The sequence below is a fragment of the Lissotriton helveticus genome, chromosome 3_1 (genome assembly GCF_964261635.1).
Source record: "Lissotriton helveticus chromosome 3_1, aLisHel1.1, whole genome shotgun sequence".
Classification (NCBI taxonomy): domain Eukaryota; kingdom Metazoa; phylum Chordata; class Amphibia; order Caudata; family Salamandridae; genus Lissotriton; species Lissotriton helveticus.
In genome coordinates this window covers 1,101,891,887-1,101,908,689 of record NC_136061.1, presented here as the reverse complement: position 1 = coordinate 1,101,908,689, position 16,803 = coordinate 1,101,891,887, and the positions used below count along the sequence as shown (strand labels likewise).

The window sequence follows — 16,803 nt, the reverse complement described above, 5'->3', positions numbered from 1 at the left end:
CGTAGGTAAAGTTATAGTCTGGTTAACATGAAAATCAGATATAACCTTTGGAAGAAATTTAGGGTGTGTACGCATAATAAACTTAGCAGCATGAAATACAGTATAAGGTTTTTGGCAACACAACGCCTGAATTTCACTCACCCTGCGGGCCGATGTAATGGCCACGATGAACGCCGCCTTCCAGGACAGGTACTGCAACGAAGCCTTATGAATAGGTTCAAAAGGCTCCTTCATCAATCTGGACAGCACCACATTCAATTCCCATGAAGCGAAGGAAGCCGGACAGGAGGGAACACTTTCTTCAAGCCTTCCAAAAAATCTTTGATCACAGGGATCTGAAAGAAGGAAGTCTGTAAAGGGCATTTCCTGTAGGCAGTCAGCGCAGCAAGATGAACCTTAATGGAATGGACATTAAGGCCAGACTGCGCCAGATGTAGAAGATACGAAAGGATGACCTCTTCCTTACACGTCGTTGGGTCATAGTTCTTGGACTTGCACCAGATGCAAAACCTCTTCCACTTGTAAGCATAAGAAGTCCTATTGGAAGGTCGCTTAGCCTCCTTCAGTATGTCCATGCAATCTTCTGGTAGATTCAAATGGCCATATTGCACTATCTCAGGAGCCATGCCGCCAAACTCAAAGACGAGAGGTTGGGGTGCAACATCTGCCCCCCGAACTTCGTGAGAAGGTCCGGCCTGCAAGGCAGCCGTATGTGAGGAAGGAGAGACCGGTGAAGCAGGTCCGTGAACCACCACTGCCTGGGCCATTCCGGGGCAATCAGGATCATCCGCGCCCTGGACTGGGACAGCTTGATGAGCACCGCCGGAATCAGGGGAATGGGTGGAAAAGCGTACAGAAAGCTGTTCGACCAGTTGATCCATAACGCATTCCCCAGCGTCCCCGGCTGGTAGTACCTGGAGGCGAAGTCTCGGCATTTGCTGTTTTCGGCGGTGGCGAACAGATCTACGTCTGGAGTCCCCCAGCTTGCGAAGACTTCTCCTAGTACTTCGTAGTTTATGACCCATTCGTGGTTTTCCTGAATCAGTCTGCTCAGTGCGTCTGCCTGAACATTCTGCACACCTGGTAGATGGGTAGCCGTTATCGTCAGTCCTCTGGCTAGATGCCAGTGCCAGATCGCCTGCGCCTCCTGCGACAGAGTGCGCGATCTCGACCCCCCCTGCTTGTTGAGGTAATACATCTTGGTGGTATTGTCCATCTGAACAAGCAGAGACTTGGTCCGGAAGGACGGATGAAAGGCCTTCAGTGCCAAGTGAACAGCTCTGAGTTCCAGGAAATTGATGTGGTACGTGGACTCCGTCGGGACCACGTTCCTTGAATCTGTAAGTCTCCGGAGTGCGCCCCCCAGCCGTGGAGAGACGCATCCGTCACGATAGTCTGTGTGGGAATGTCCTTGTGGAAGGGAACCCCTCTGAGGAGATTCTCCGCTGAACACCACCACTTCAGAGACTGAAGAGCATGCAGAGACAGTCGTATCCTGTCGTCCCAAGATCCTTTCCTCTGATCCCACTGATCCTCCTGCAATGGTCTCATGTGCAGCCGTGCGTGCGGCGTGAGGAAGATACAAGAGGCCATCGATCCCAGTAGAGAAGACACCGTCCTCACTGTTGTAGATGGAGTGGTCATAAGAGCCGGAGCCTTCCGAAGGAGTGATAATTGTCTCTCCTCCGAAGGAGACACGCTTGCTGACAGCGTATTGATGGAGGCTCCCAACTACTGTATGCACTGGACCGGAATCGGGACAGACTTGGACACGTTGATGTGCAACCTTAACTTGTTCAAGAGAACACACGTCTTCTGGAAGTGTTTTTGAGCTTCCGAGAAGGAGGAGGCCTTGATCAACCAATTGTCCAGGTACGGGTAGACAAACACCTTGTTCTTCCTCAGGTGTGCCGCTACCACCGCCATGCATTTTGAAAATGTCTCCCTGTTGCAGCTGAGGATAAATCTGATGCAACGACAGCATGCGAAACTTCTCTCTGCGAATCCACTTGTATGCTTGTCGCAAATCCAGAATGGGGCTGAACTCGTTCTTGTCCTTCTTGGGAACCAGAAAGAACCGGGAGTACCGACCTCTTCCTCTTTGAGACAGAGGTACGTCTTCTATCGCCCTTTACTTAACAGGATATCGGCCTCCGCCTGGAGCTCGCGCAGTCGAAATTGCGAGCTGACCGGTGGAATTGATGGAGGCGGGCTGGTGAACCGAAGGCTGTATCCATTGCAAACAATATTCAGCACCCGCTTGTCCCGAGTAATTTTTCTCCACTCTTCCAGAAAAAATGTAACACTTCCCCGCACCGGAGCGGGTAACGGATGTAGCGGAAGTAACCGCTCAGGGTCGAGACCCAGCTGGGCCTTTGTTCGCTGCTGCGGACTGTTGGCCGCCTCTACCCTTCTGGCGCTTCTGGAAGGGCTTCCGGAACTGCTGCTGCTGTTGTTGCTGCTGTCCCGAAGTCTGTCCTCGGCCTTGAGCCCCGAACCGTCTCTGGAACGGGCGGTAGGCCTTCTTCTCTTTGGGCTTTTCCAACCCGACCGCCGTCAGGGTCTCGGCCTCCGCCTTTATGCGGGCCATTTCGTCATCCGCGTGCTTGCCAAACAGGGTTTCACACGAGAAAGGCAGATTGGCCACCCGCTGCGGAGCTTCCGGCTTGAGTGACGTAAGCCGAAGCCATGCGTGGCGCCGCTGGTTGATACCATTACAGTACCTGTGTGCAGCCAGAAGAGACGTATCCGCAGCCGCGCTGATGAGCTGGTTCGACACCAGCATCCCCTCCTTCAAGATCTCTTGAAAGACCTCTTTCTTCTCCCGGGGAAGGAACTCAGCGAATTGCTGTAGGGACTCCCATAGGGCACGATCGTACTGCCCTAGCAAAGCTGCAGCACTGGCCGCCTTCATAGCAGTAGAGGCCGTGCCACAGACCTTTCTGCCTGCCAAGTCGATCCATCGGCTCTCCTTATCTTAAGGTACAGTAGAGGACGGGGAGGTGGCATGTTGCTTCCTAGCCGCCGTCACTATGACAGAATCCGGAGTAGGATCCATCCGAAGAAAGGCAGGGCCAGAATCCGGGGCCCTGTACTTCTTAAGGAGCCGCGAGGGAGCGGCCTTCGTCACCGCAGGGGTGAGAAACAACTCCTCTGCAGGCTCTACCAGCCCCGGCACTAGGGGCAGTAAAGGTCGAGACAGGTGTTTCTTATGCAGTGTCTCGAAGATCACGGATGTCGTTGGAGTAGGCACCGTCACCGTGATACCCAATTTAGCTGCACCCCTCAGGAGAACATCCTGAAATGTGCTGATGTCGTCCACCGGCAATACTCTTGTCCCCGGGGATTCCGACAAGGTCGGTGAATAGGTTCTGGTCCCGGAGGAATCCGTGCGGGACCGTGACTGTCACCTCCTGTGACGCCGTCTCGACCTCGTTGAGGACCTGTGACGACTCCCCGATCTCCCCCTCCGACCGGAGCGAGATCGCGATCTCCTTGGCTTCGGGCGCTCAGCCGGCTTCACCGGAGTGGGGGACTTTGGCACTGCAGGGGCCCTCGGCCGAGGGGTACCCATAGGGGGCGTCGGGAATCGAGGCAGCGAAGCCGTCCTCGGAGGAACCAGAGGAGGCCTGTCTGCCGGAAGCTGAGGTTGAGGATGAGGTGGAAGTGGAGGTGGGGTGGGAGCCCGCGGGGGTGGCCCCCTGGGCAATGGAGGAGGGGGCGTAACCGACTTCGGCCTAGAAGGCGTAAACACTTCAGAATACACCGAGCCCGGTGATCCGCCTTCCGTCCTAGGCTGGGGCATTGGAGAATCCCCCATCGGCACCTGCCGCCTGCTCGACTGACTCCTGGCGCCAGAATTCCTTCTGCGCCTCTTTGGCGTCGAAGAACGTCGACCTGACGGCGAGCGTCGGCCCCTCGACGGCGAGCGTCTCCTCCTCGACGCCGAACGCCTCTTCCATGACGTCTAACGCCTTCGCCTCGACGGCGAACGCCTTCGCCTCGACGTCGACCTTCGCCTCGACGGCGACCTTCGCCTCGACGGCAATCTTCGTCTTGACGGCGAGTGTCTCCTCGACGCCGAATGCCTCCTCGACGTCGAGGATCCCCTCGACGATTACCTCCTTCTCTTCGCCGACGACCAACGGCGGTGTCGCCTCGACGGCGAGCGCCTACGCCAGGCCACCTCTCGACGTCGATTACTCGACGACAACGCCGACGACGACGAAATCGTCACCGGTGATCTCGACGGCAGTCTATTCAGTTCCCTCGACTCCGAGCGTCGACGCCGCTTCAACCCAGAGCCCTGGGGAGACGGGGAACAGACTGCAGTCATCCCTCTCGACGCCGTAGTCGGTGCAATCGACGCAGGCGGAGAATGGGGACGCTTGCTGGTCTTCCTGCCCCTAGGGAGCCCCCCGGAGGCCTCAGCATGGGCAGAGGAAGCCGTTCCAGACCCACCTTGTGCCTTCAGTCTTCTGTCTTCCAGGCCTTGAAGCCTAATCTTCAATCTGTCCCTCAGGGTTCTGCTAGAGAAGCCCTGGCAGATGTCACACTCCTCAGGGACATGAGATGAGGGAAGGCAGATGATGCACACCTCGTGTGGATCAGACTTGGCCTTCTTCCTCTGGCACTCAGTGCATTTGTCAAATAATGCAGGCATATTGGCAAATAAAGAGTGCACCAAGAAGAAACACTAAAGTACTTCAAGAAAAGCACTCCAAAAACTTGAAAAAAGTGAAAAATCACCAATTAAACCATTGAAAAGGGAGAGCTCAATGCTCCAGGGTCCTGCTTGCAGGAGCCGGAAAAAAGAACTGAAAGTAAAAGGGACCTGCAGTGCATTCTGGGATACTGTGAGACTTCTGGAAAGTTCTCTTAAAGGCACAGTATCCTGTTTTGAGCCACATAATGGCAGCCTATGGGGCCTGTCTGTCCACTTCTTCCTCTCTATCATTCCAGAGGGTTTTGCTGTTAAAGGCAGGGTTTTTCTCTTTGAAAAATCCCGGACAGGCTGTGCTGTTTGTGGATTTTGGTGGAATTTCTAGTTGAAGTACTGGACAGTGTAGCCTGTGGATACAGGCTGCATTATCTGTCTTTAAATTCTCTCTTAAGTGTCGATGCAGTTCTGCATGTTTTGACAGCTTAAGAGATTATTTTTGATTGCTCCGGGGTCCACGCACATGGGCGGGACTATTCACTAGATTATGACTATACAGAGAGATCCCCTACTACAGAAGCATATATGTAAATAAAATGTAAATGCCAGCATTTGTAAAGCGCACAGCTACCTCCGACGGTGGTGTCCCGGCGCTGGGGGCCGTCGGGAAGATTAAGCAAGCTATTGTCCAGAGTCACATGGTGCTGGGCTAACCTGCTGCCGGAACCGGGGATCGAACTGTGAACCCTGTGGTCTGGAATCAGGCACCCTGGCCGCTGCGCCACACCTCTTCCACCATATGCCTCACTCTGGTTGGCTGGGTCTCCCATCTTCAAGATGGTGGGGACTGAGAGTTGTGCTTCAACTCGCCTGCCCCACCTGAGGGGTGGGCTTGGCAAAAGGTGGGCATATCTCTTCTCCTGTATTGGTTAACCCTCCGATTCTCCTGCCTAAAGTGGGGGTCAGAACCAGTGGGGGCCAGTTTCTGGGAGCAGCAATTGGCTGGGTCAGCTCACAAAGGCGGCAAGCCTTTGAAACTTTACCTTCTTGGACCCTGTCCATCCTGGTGGAGGAGGCTTGCCACCTCTACCCAGGATGTGCTTTGTTTTGGGACCCCAAGTGCAGGAGGCTCTCGACCCAGGGGTCCAGAAACATGCCTGAGGGTGGCAGCTGGCGAGCAGCCAGTTAGCCAGAACAGTAGTTAGGTCGTTTTTCAGGAGGCATCTCTAAGATGCCCTCTGAGTGCTTTTGGCATTATATCCCACACTGGCATTAGTGTGGGTTTAATGTGCTGAGAAATTTGATATCAACCATGCAAAAAGGGGCACTTTCCTACAACATTTTCTCTTACATTTTAATTGGGAGGCTGATCCATCAATATCACTGCTCTACAAAACTACAAAAACATGGAATGTGGTTCCCATATCTTTATAGTGCACAGAGTGTAAAGAGCAAAACCAACAACTAGGCTCTTGGAAACTGAATCATTTGGATGCTTCTCAGTTTTGCGCAGACTGCAGCCATAAGGGAAGATCGACTTAGGAATCAGTTAGACTTAGCCAGCATTTGCCAACAAGTAGCTTGTGAGCTACTGGTAGCTCGCCAGCAACCTGTAAATAGTTCACCTGTGCGCAGCCCAGCCTCCCAAATTAGAAGATTCAGATTAGCTCGATTAATATATGAATACCATATTTAAAGTGTATATTCAAGATGAAAATATCAAAGTTTGGAAAAAATTATTGAACTTCTAAAATATATGTAAAGCTGACATTTGAGTTATAACTCATTTGAAGGAGCGAAGACTTACTACTAATAATATTACTTTGGTGCCAGAGCCATTACAGCTATGGCTAATATGTATTAACTAGACTGGACAAAGCCTTTGTTTTTACAATACTGCAGGCAACCCTGTCTGATGCACAGAGGTGCTCACTGCTGTGATTGTTTCAGAGGGTGGCCATTAATGTAATTCTGTTTGACGTGGTGTGTATTACAACACTAGCAATATTAGTAGCTCAGGATGATTTTCACTGAACATAAATAAAAAGTTCTTGTTTGAGAAATGGTTAGAAATTCCTTTGAGGCATATGGAGTACACTCAATTGACAGGCATGTGATGCACTTCAATGTGTCCCTAGTGGTACTTCACCAACACTGTCAAATCGTCCATGCAAAAGCACTCTTGGACAGGTGTTCCAATAGATTCCAAGAAATCTCTGGGGTACAATTACCACAACTTGCTATTATGAATAAACCCTACCTACCTGTGAGAACTGCACCAGTCATCAGAGTTGAGTGCGAACATGGATACGATTACCCTCCAAGATGTCACGAGGACAACACCAATACTCTAATTTAATCCGCAATGATAGCAGAACAAAGATTACCTCTGTCAGGTTTCCAAAACATTCACTCCAATAGTAGCAAGCAGCCCTTTCCAGTCTATTCTCCGATAAGCATGAATAAGCAAGAAGATGCAGGATTGCATGACCCATCAGATTCACCAACCACTGCCCAGCTTTTCTTCAAGTAGAGTTAAACATGCACCCTGACAATGTAATCCCTTATCAATGGTACTAATACCTACACCTTCATGAAAACTATGGTGGCTGCCAAGACACCAAACAGCAGCATTGTAAAGTGAAAATGCTTCCCCTTTTTCTTACATACCCTAGACATTTCCTGTTGTATTTTGTAATTGGTTTATGAAAATGAGCATTCCAAAGTTAAAAAGACTTCTCTGTTGTACTAGTTTTCACTTTCAGTTTTGAATGTACCCATCTCAGCAAATGTATTAAGAATTCTGAGCTCCACTAAAGATCTCAAGCTTCCCCTTTACATGGGTGTAAAAAACCATAATGGAGGTTTTGACCACATTCCATTGTACTTTCTGTTAAAATAACAGTTCCTACAACAAGATGTTTGTGTGGGGGAGAGTAGAGCAAAGACAGCAGGTGGTGGTGTCTTCAAAAAGAGAAGTAACAATCCCCTTTACCATTTGTCGGACCTACTAGTCTTAAGTAATTTCTTCTAGTTTTCAAAAGAATACCACTGTTAACTCTTACAAGTCACCAACTTTTCAAAGCAGTTTTGAGGTTTAGGTAGTGAAGAATATCCTAGAGAATATGGTCTGCTGTTTTCTTGTGTAAGCAGTAACTATTTAGGTGGCACATGTTGTGTTTGCTGCACCACTCAATTGAATCGGTGATGATATCCAAATAACTCTCTGCAATGCTAGTAGAATTGTCATGCAGGACAATGTGATGCTAAAGAACAAGCAGTAGCTCAGCTCACATTTCTGTAAGGAGTGGTTCGCTTCTTTCCTGAACAACCTCTACCCATTTAAAGGCATATCCAGCAGGTTAGCATCAATGTCATCAAAGATTTAATTCAAAACAGACCTCTTTGGGTTGGCTCCTGTATGGAACATTTCAATGGATCGACATTGTCTATGCCCCATATCATCTGTACCACAATTGAGGAGGTCTGCAAAGGGTTTATACTCTTCAGGAAGACTGGAAATTGCTATCAATACCATCTCCCATTAAGCATGGAAAAACCGGTCTATGAGACAAGCAGCGCTGCAAACCTTCAAATCTAGGTTACCCAGTTCAAACACTTTCCAACCTAAATAGTTCAAGTGTTTCGACTCCTAAAGCAAGGAGAAGCTGACAAAGGTATTTTACCACAGCACACTAATGGATGCCCAGACAGCTAGGTCGTCAAAGATAGAATGCATTGCTAAGAAGATACTTCTGTAAGCATGGCATATTCTTCCTAGCTAAAAGACAGCTGTGACAGCGCAATGCTTTTCTCAAGTAACTCTATTTGTGTCTGTTATAGCCTCATTAAAAGGAAAAACTGCTTTGGGAGAGTGTTAGGATCTCTGTAAAGAGTTGTTTTTGCTCTTTCTGTAGTAAAGGTAGTGGTGGTGGTGTTACAGGAATCATCACATTTAGGGTTCTGGTAGCTCAAAGATCTGTAGATGCAGGCACCAAAAGCACCAAATGAACCGCAGTGGCTCCTGAAGGCTCACCAAGGGGCTTGTGAGCAGAAAAGGCAGACAGCTTAGTTTGCTGTACAGGTCGTACATTTCGCACCAAAGCTCGAGCCCTCACAATGCTCACTTAAGTGTTCAGGATTAACTGCTCCTAAATTGGTATAGTCTCTTATCAGAAATCAGAATACTCTCTTCAAATCCTACTCTTTCTCTGCCCATGATCAGAGGACAAAGAGTTTACTGTTTTAACTATTTATTGCACATGCTTTCATGTCCTACTTCTGGCCAGGCGATCAGTTTTCAGTATCTGTGTCTAATATCTTGTTTTGGACCCCAAATACTTTGCAGCTGCCACATACAATGTTGCCTCTCCTTCTTAATGCACAGAAGTCGTAAGCACCTACATTATGAAAAAAGGTCAAGATCCAGTCTGGCGCCGTGGGCGAGGTTCAGGTAAAGCAAAGTATCCATTATAAGAATAAGTTTATGCATAATCACAAGCATAAATCAGTAAATGATTAGAAGTTTAAATTCATTTGGCATATTATTTCAACCACAAAGATATCCTAGTAATACCTATTATTTGTGGTTACATACATCATTTCTTTACTTCTTGTAAGTTAGAGGGTAATATTTTTTAATGAGTCCAGAAGCTTCTTGCATCAAATAATTTTGTTAAATTGTTCAGATCATATTAATCAATCATTGTCTATTTGTCTCAGTCAAACACCTTCTAATCTTTATATGAAGAAATGCATCAATTATGAAAAACATTGAGAAAATATTTCCTTATAATTCCGCAGAATCCTCAGTTTTTACCTCTAAAATTTGCTGTGCTCGAAGTTCTTTCTCTACTCTTATTTGCTGAATTCTTTTTATTTTTTCCTGACAAAAGAAGCAAGAATAGAATTTTAGAAAGGCAAAATTTGATTTGATGAAGAAACACACTTTTCGAGATGAACAGAAATCACAGTACCGAACTTACCGTTTGTCTTTATTCACAAGTTTCTACAGATCATAAACACATTAGGCTAAAATCAAGACTTAGTGATGGAAAGCAATTTACATACCTGTATTACAAAATTTCTGTGAAGGCCATCTTCATTAGATTTGCTAATGATGAATATTGCTCCAACATGCAGAAAAAAAGTATACCTTTTCAATGACCAGCAAAACTCTCTCCAGTTATTAAAAAAACTCATCTCAAGACAATGTTTTCCTTTTAATTGCTTATCTTTTAATAAGATATGTAAATATCAAAACCCGATTGAAATTTAATATTGCTGATAACACCTCCTTTTCTTTTAACCATTTTAATACTGTTAGGATGGATGTGAAGTTTTTATGGAGGAAAAGAGTTTTCACTTTAAAGCAAAAAGAGGCTGCAAAGCCCTACAATGCAGCACATTTGGAGCTGGACCCTCAGGTTAAGACCTCTACTGAAGCCTTTACTACCTATATCTAACAGCTCTACCTCCATTCTGTTTACTATTGGGAAGGAGAGAGGCTGGCTCATTAATTTAAAGAAAAGGGTTGTTATGGAAAACTGGTGTTAAAGGTAATTAACATTGCTTCTCCCGAATATAAGGTTCATTCATGAACACTAAATGGAAAAGGAAGCGGAATCCTTCTCACCGTAGCGGTAAGGGCCTTAAGCAACGGAAACAAGTTAAAGAGACCGAAAGGATACATGATACTTTTAATACATTTTCACTAAAAAGGCTGGGACTAGGAAGCCAGTTTTGCAAGTGTAGATTTCAGTCTAAACAGAAGACAGACGCATGTTTCCCAACCTTGGCTTTACTTCAAGAAATTATTTTAAAAGCAAAGCAGTAAAGGCTTGGCTTTCTACAACTGCGTTTATGTAACAGTAAACTGCCCTACCCAAGTGTTTGTTAACCCTTCTGTGACGTATGGGAACAACTATCAATAGCCCAACCAACAAAAACTGCTTGGGTGTTGCCAAAGGTACTCAAAGGATGGCCCTAGGCAAGAGGACTGTGGCACTCTCTAGAAACCGTGAAAAAGGGCTTTCCGATTATCTATTAATAGAGAAAAACTGTAGATATACATGATCACTCGATATAGGACAGGACATTGAAAATGCACCTGGGCATACTATTTTGTGGAAACACAATGCTGGTACGGAATACATGGATAAAATTAACAAAGCTCCAATAAAAAACAATTCTGTTTTAACACAAATATTGGAAGAGTTAATTACTGGCTCTTACAAAAAAGCCATTTTACTCCTCAAATAGACAGAGCTGAAGCACAATAACACCTTCAAAGAGTGAACAGTTTAATATTCAAAGGCCTCTCTAACCGAGTAACTGGACAAACTACGCTACAGCTCCCGGCCCGACTGGGCATATATTCTCCAAAAATACTAACAAATGGTTCCTCTGCCACACAAATTGGCTCCACATGACAATGCACCCCAGAGAGAAACTCTGGAACCTGGACAAGGAGGTGAAGAATAGCAAAGGTTGAAGAGGGCACACCCTCTAAAGAGGGGAGCATCACACCACATGTTCTCGACATGGAAGACCTTGTGGACAGTCTCAGCATCTTCAAATCAGAGCTCAGAAATTAACTGAATGGGAACATAGAAAACAGCGTAACCGAACTGACTTTGGCACAAAAATGAATGAACTTAGATCTAATGTTGACTCGTGGGCAAGAGGCTGATGGATGGGGAGAATAACATGGAATGACTCCCAAGGGGAAAGGCATGGATCAGCAGTTGCAGAAAGAGCTCCCCAATTGAGGACCTTAAGAACCGCTTATGCCGGGAGAACTTGACAATTTGGGGGCAGGGAAAAGATGTTGAGAACTCTTAACTTGGTGGCCTTCATGATGGGCAAGTTCTCCTCCCTGGTTTGAAAGGGTAAACCGGGTAGCTCCCAATAGATAACTGCCTGACAGAAACCGACGTTTTAACCAAACGTCAATATTACACAGACATAGAAGCACTACTGAAGGCATAAAACAAAGGTGAGGTCTCCTCCTAGAGTCACACTTGTAGCATCTATCAGGGCATCTCTCAAGCTACTTTTCAGTGCAGACTTGATTTTAGAATGGTCATAAAAAGCTAAGATGCAACGAGCAAGTTACTTATCTTCGGTAACGCTTTTTCTGGTGGATACAGTATCTGCCTGTGAATTCCTCACCTTGTGAATATCCCTTGCGTCAGCAGCATTCATAATTTTTTTTAGCACTCTACGCCGACGAATTCGACATCACAGAAGCATGGCTCCTCATGCGGCTCTGCTGACGTCACTGGAGCCATAAGAGAGTCTCGTCGGCGTGATGACGCATTTCCGCCCTTTTTTTCCGTGCCTTCTAGGCACACTGACGGACGGACCGACAATAATATATATATATATACAGTATACACAGTACATAATATTCAAACTAAAACACACAGTGTGAAGTCAATGCAGGAAAGCAAAAAGAATAAACACTTCCTTTGAAAGTAACAGATAAGATTTTATCACATTATCACTACTGCAGGTATACAAGGGTGGAAAACGGGGAGGCGGCGGGTCAGTGAGGAATCCACAGGCAGATACTGTATCCACCAGAAAAAGCATTACGAAAGGTAAGTAACTTGTTCTTCTGATGGATACATCTGCCAATGGATTCCTCACCTTGTGAATAGAATCCCACAGCAGTCCCCACTCCTGGAGGAGGGTGTTCACCCTTCTATACCAGAAAATCCTGAAGGACAGAACAAGCAAAGTGTCCATCCCTCCTCACTTCGGAATCTAAGCAGTAATGCTTTGCAAAAGTGTGGAGGCAGGCCCAAGTTGCCGCTCTACAAATGTCCTCCACAGGAACACCTCTACATAAGGCAGATGTAGAAGACTTAGCTCTGGTAGAGTGAGCTCTTAAACCCTCTGGAGGTTCCCTACCGGCCAAAGAGTAACAAATCTTGATGCACAAGACAATCCATCTGGAAAGTGTGCGCTTGTGCACCGCTCTGCATTTCATGCGGCCAATGAAGCCCACGAAGAGCTGGTCATCCACTCAAAAGTCTTTAGTTCTATAGAGGTAAAAACTCACCGCCCTTTTAGGGTCCAATCGGTGAAGCCGCTCCTCCTCCTTGGAAGGGTGAGGGGGAGGAAAGAAGGTAGGAAGGGTAATGGACTGTCCCAGATGGAAGGGAGTTACCACCTTAGGCAGAAAAGCAGCCCTGGTCCTGAGTACCATTCTATCAGCATAAATGGACAAGAACGGGGGTTTCAAAATTAGAGCTTGAAGCTCACTTACTCTCCTTGCCGAGGTAATGGCAATGAGAAATACAGTTTTAAAAGACAATAATCTCAAGGGAGACTTGTGCAAAGGTTCAAAGGGAGTACACATCGAGTAGGTTAAGACAAGATTTAAGTCCCATTGAGGCACAATAAATGGAGTGTGCGGAAATTTGTTGGTAAGGCCCTTAATGAACTGTAACACAATAGGTGATTTAAAGAAGGATGGCAAACAAAGGAACGCCGACAAAGCATAGCCCTTCACAGTAGCCACAGCAAAGCCTTGCTGAGCTAGAGAGAAAGCAAACTGAAGGATGTTGGATAAACGAGCCCTCAAAGGGTCAATAGACTTCTCCCCACACCAATGGACAAATTTGGACCACCTATAGGAATAGATAGACTTGGTGGAACGTCGCCTGGCAGTGAGCGTTCTCGTGAGTGGCAAACAGGGCCACCTGAGGAGCTCCCCACGTCTGAAAGAAGTGACGAAACACCTCCAGATGAAGCCTCCACTCGTGGTCGGCAGAGAACTGCAGACGGAGACTGTCTGTACGCACGTTCAGAACTCCGGCCAGATGATTTCCCATCAGACAAATCTGATGGTCCTGAACCCAGGACCAGAGACGCAGAGCCTCTGTGCAGAGACAATGCAATCCCACTCCTCCCTGCTTGTTGACATACCACATTGCAGTAGTATTGTCCGTCAGGAATTGAACCGACTCACCGAGAAGGGAAGGGAGGGAGGAAGGCCTTGTGTGCCAAACGTATCGCCTGCAACTCCAAAACGTTGATGTGAAGCAACCTTTCCTCTGGAGACCAGAGACCCTTGTTCTCCAGATCCTGCAGATGCGCACCGCACCCTAAAGTGGATCCATCCGTTATCACTGTGGCCACCAATGGAGGTAGATGGAAGGGCTTTCCTTGAGAAAGATTGCCCTCCACGCTCCACCAAGACAGATCCGCTGCAGCTTCTCTGGAGATACTCACAGACTCCCTGAGATCTCCATTGTGCTGATACTACTGCCTGCAGAGGCACCACAGGAGCGCCCTCATGTGCCAGCGTGCATAGTTGGCCAACAGAATGCAGGAAGCAAACAGACCGAGCAGAAGAAGGACCTTCAGGACTGGAACGACCGCTCCAGTGTAAAACAAGTAATTATTTTGTGTATGTCGAGAATCCTTTGTGGAGGAGGGAATGCTCGACACACAGTAGTGTCCAGTACCACCCCTATGAGCAGGTTGCTATGAGAGGGCACCAGGTGAGATTTGGGCACGTTTATTGAGAAACCCAATCTGTACAATAGCTGAGTTGTAACCTGCAGATGAAGAAGCACCTTCTCTGGCGACTCCGCTTTGATCAGCCAGTTGTCTAGATAGGGGAAAACTGGAATCCCCGATCTCCTGAGATGGGCTGCCACCACTGCCATCACCTTGGTGAAGACTCGTGGTGCAGTAGTAAGTCCAAACGGGAGGACCGCAAACTGATAGTGCTGCAACCCTACCGTAAAATGGAAATAATTCCTGTGCGACCTCAGGATCGGAATATGGAAATACGCGTCCTGCAAGTCGATCGACACCATCCAGTCCTCCTGTTGCAGCGCTTGAAGAACCTGCGCAAGGGTTAGCATCTTTAACTTTTCCTGCTTCAGAAAAAGGTTCATGATCCTGAGATCCAGGATTGGCCGTAACCTGCCATCCTTCTTGGGTATCAGGAAATACAGGGAGTAGCATCCCTTACCCCTTTCCCGCTCCGGAACCACCTCTATCGCACCTTTCTTCAGTAAAGTTAGGACTTCCTCCTGCAGAAGAAGGTGGTCCTCCGAGCAAGCCTATTGGCAAGGAGGGTAATTTGGAGGGAATTCCCGAAAGGGAAGAGCATACCTATTCTTTACAAGATTGGGAACCCAAAGGTCTGTAGTGACCAATTCCCGATCTTGCAGAAAATGAGTAAGTCGACCCCCCACAGGACCAACATGATCCAGAATGGTGGATCTAGGGCTGCTTTGCTGTGGCAAGAGGAGGGGAGGTAGTGGAGAAGGAAGAGGGCTGACGACCTTGTGGACGACCTCTGTTTTTGCCTCTGTCGATCTTATACAAGGTATTTTGCTGCTGCGCAGGTTGTGTGTAGGTCCGAAAGGAAGACCTCCCAAAACCTCTGTACCTCCTGTACGAGGAACATCTAGACTGCACCTGTAGTCCCAGAGACTTGGCTGTGGCTTTGCTGTCCTTAAATCTTTCTAAAGCTGCATCTGCTTTTTTTCCCAAACAGACCAGAACCATCGAAGGGGAGGTCCAGAAGAGTAGCCTGCACATCAGGGGAGAACTCTGAAGATTTAAGCCAAGCACTTCTTCTTGTAGCAACTGAAGACCCCATAATCCTGGCAACAGAGTCCGCAGTATCTAGACCACTCTGAATCACCTGACGTGGAGCTGCTTGAGTGTCCGATAACACCTCATTAAAATTTTGTCTGTCCTCCACAGACAATTTAGGGGCAAGCTGTTTTGCCAAATCCATTAGGGCATGGATGTAACGGCCCAAAAGACAGGTAGCGTTTGTGGACTTCAAGGCCATACTTGCAGAGGAGTACACCTTTTTTGCTGATTGGTCAAGCTTCTTCGATTCTCTGTCACCAGGGACCTGAGGAAAAGCCCCAGAAGATTTCTTTTAACAGGCAGCTTGAACTACCAGGTTCTCAGAAGGATGGGATGTTAGGAAGTCCGGATCCCCTGGAGGCGCCCTGTACCTCCTGGCAACAGATTTTTTTGAAACTGCTGGAGCCGAAAAGGGCTTACGCCAAACCTCCATTACAGGCTCAGTGATGGCATCATTGAATGGCAGCAAAGGCTCTATTACAGTGGAGGGAGAATGAAGACCTCTGTCAAAATATTGGATTTAAATTCGGCTGTTGGGAGCTGAAGATCTAAGAGCTCCGCTGCCTTCCTTATTACTGTGCGATAAGGTACCACATCCTTTGACGGAGCATCTGATGGAGGAGAAAGCTCCCATTCTGGAGACTTATCAAGGCCACTTGCCTCCCTCAAATCTTCAAATAAATCATCCGACTCTTGAATCTCACCTTCCTCCATTTCTTCTAAACGAAACCTCTGCTCTTCCAAAATCCTTTGAGCCTAGATCTTATCCACGGAACCGGCATCGGTGAAGCCAGACCCGACTCCGACGGCACTGGAGCCAGCGTCGAACACGGATCCGGAGGCACAGCTTGAGTCGAACGAGGTCGAGCAGACGGCGCTGGAGATGAAGGGAACGGCGTCTATGTCCTCGGCGCCGGGAAATGCCAAGACGTAGCAGCTGGAAGAAATGGCATAAATAGAGCCTGAGCATAGGCCTGAGGAACTCCAAGATTGAAGGCCATAGGACCTATGGGACCCGAAGTTGCACCAGAGGGGTACATCTTCCTTGCAAAGACTCCATACATCGCATTTAAATAATGTGACGGATCTTGCTCCGGGCCAGGGAAAGGTGGGTAGACACCTGGAGCAGGCTCAGGCGTAGGCATAACCGGACTCAGGCCAATCGGCGCCGACAGTGGAGCCAATGGCCTCATGAGGTACTGGAACCTCTTCCCCCGGAGCCGGAGAGTGAACCAGAGTCTGAGATGGAGCCGGCGTCAGAGAATGCGCCGGTGAAGCCGATCTAACAGGCGAACCCTGATTCGAGGGAGAAGGAGACACATAGTCTTTCCGATGACAATGAACTGGAGAAGTCGACTTCGGAGCCATCTCTATCTGAACGGCGTTGAGATCCATGCCTCTTCTTATGCTTCTTTGATTTTGAAGCATGACCCGACGTCGACTTCGAGCCTGACCACGACCTGGACATCTACCTTCTTCGTCCTCTTTTCTCTTTCCTCATCTTCGCCATGAAC

General features: G+C 47.7%; 1 protein-coding gene across 15 annotated transcripts in view; it reads right to left on the bottom strand.

Moving 5' to 3' along the window:
- BAZ2B (bromodomain adjacent to zinc finger domain 2B) overlaps positions 1-16,803 on the bottom strand; it is a 1,221,971-nt gene that overhangs the window by 591,913 nt on the left and 613,255 nt on the right. For all 15 annotated transcript variants that reach the window (XM_078681689.1, XM_078681691.1, XM_078681692.1 and 12 more), the window contains one exon: positions 9,480-9,545. In XM_078681689.1, the coding sequence (XP_078537815.1) occupies positions 9,480-9,545 (66 nt within the window). The remainder of the gene's footprint in view (positions 1-9,479; positions 9,546-16,803) is intronic.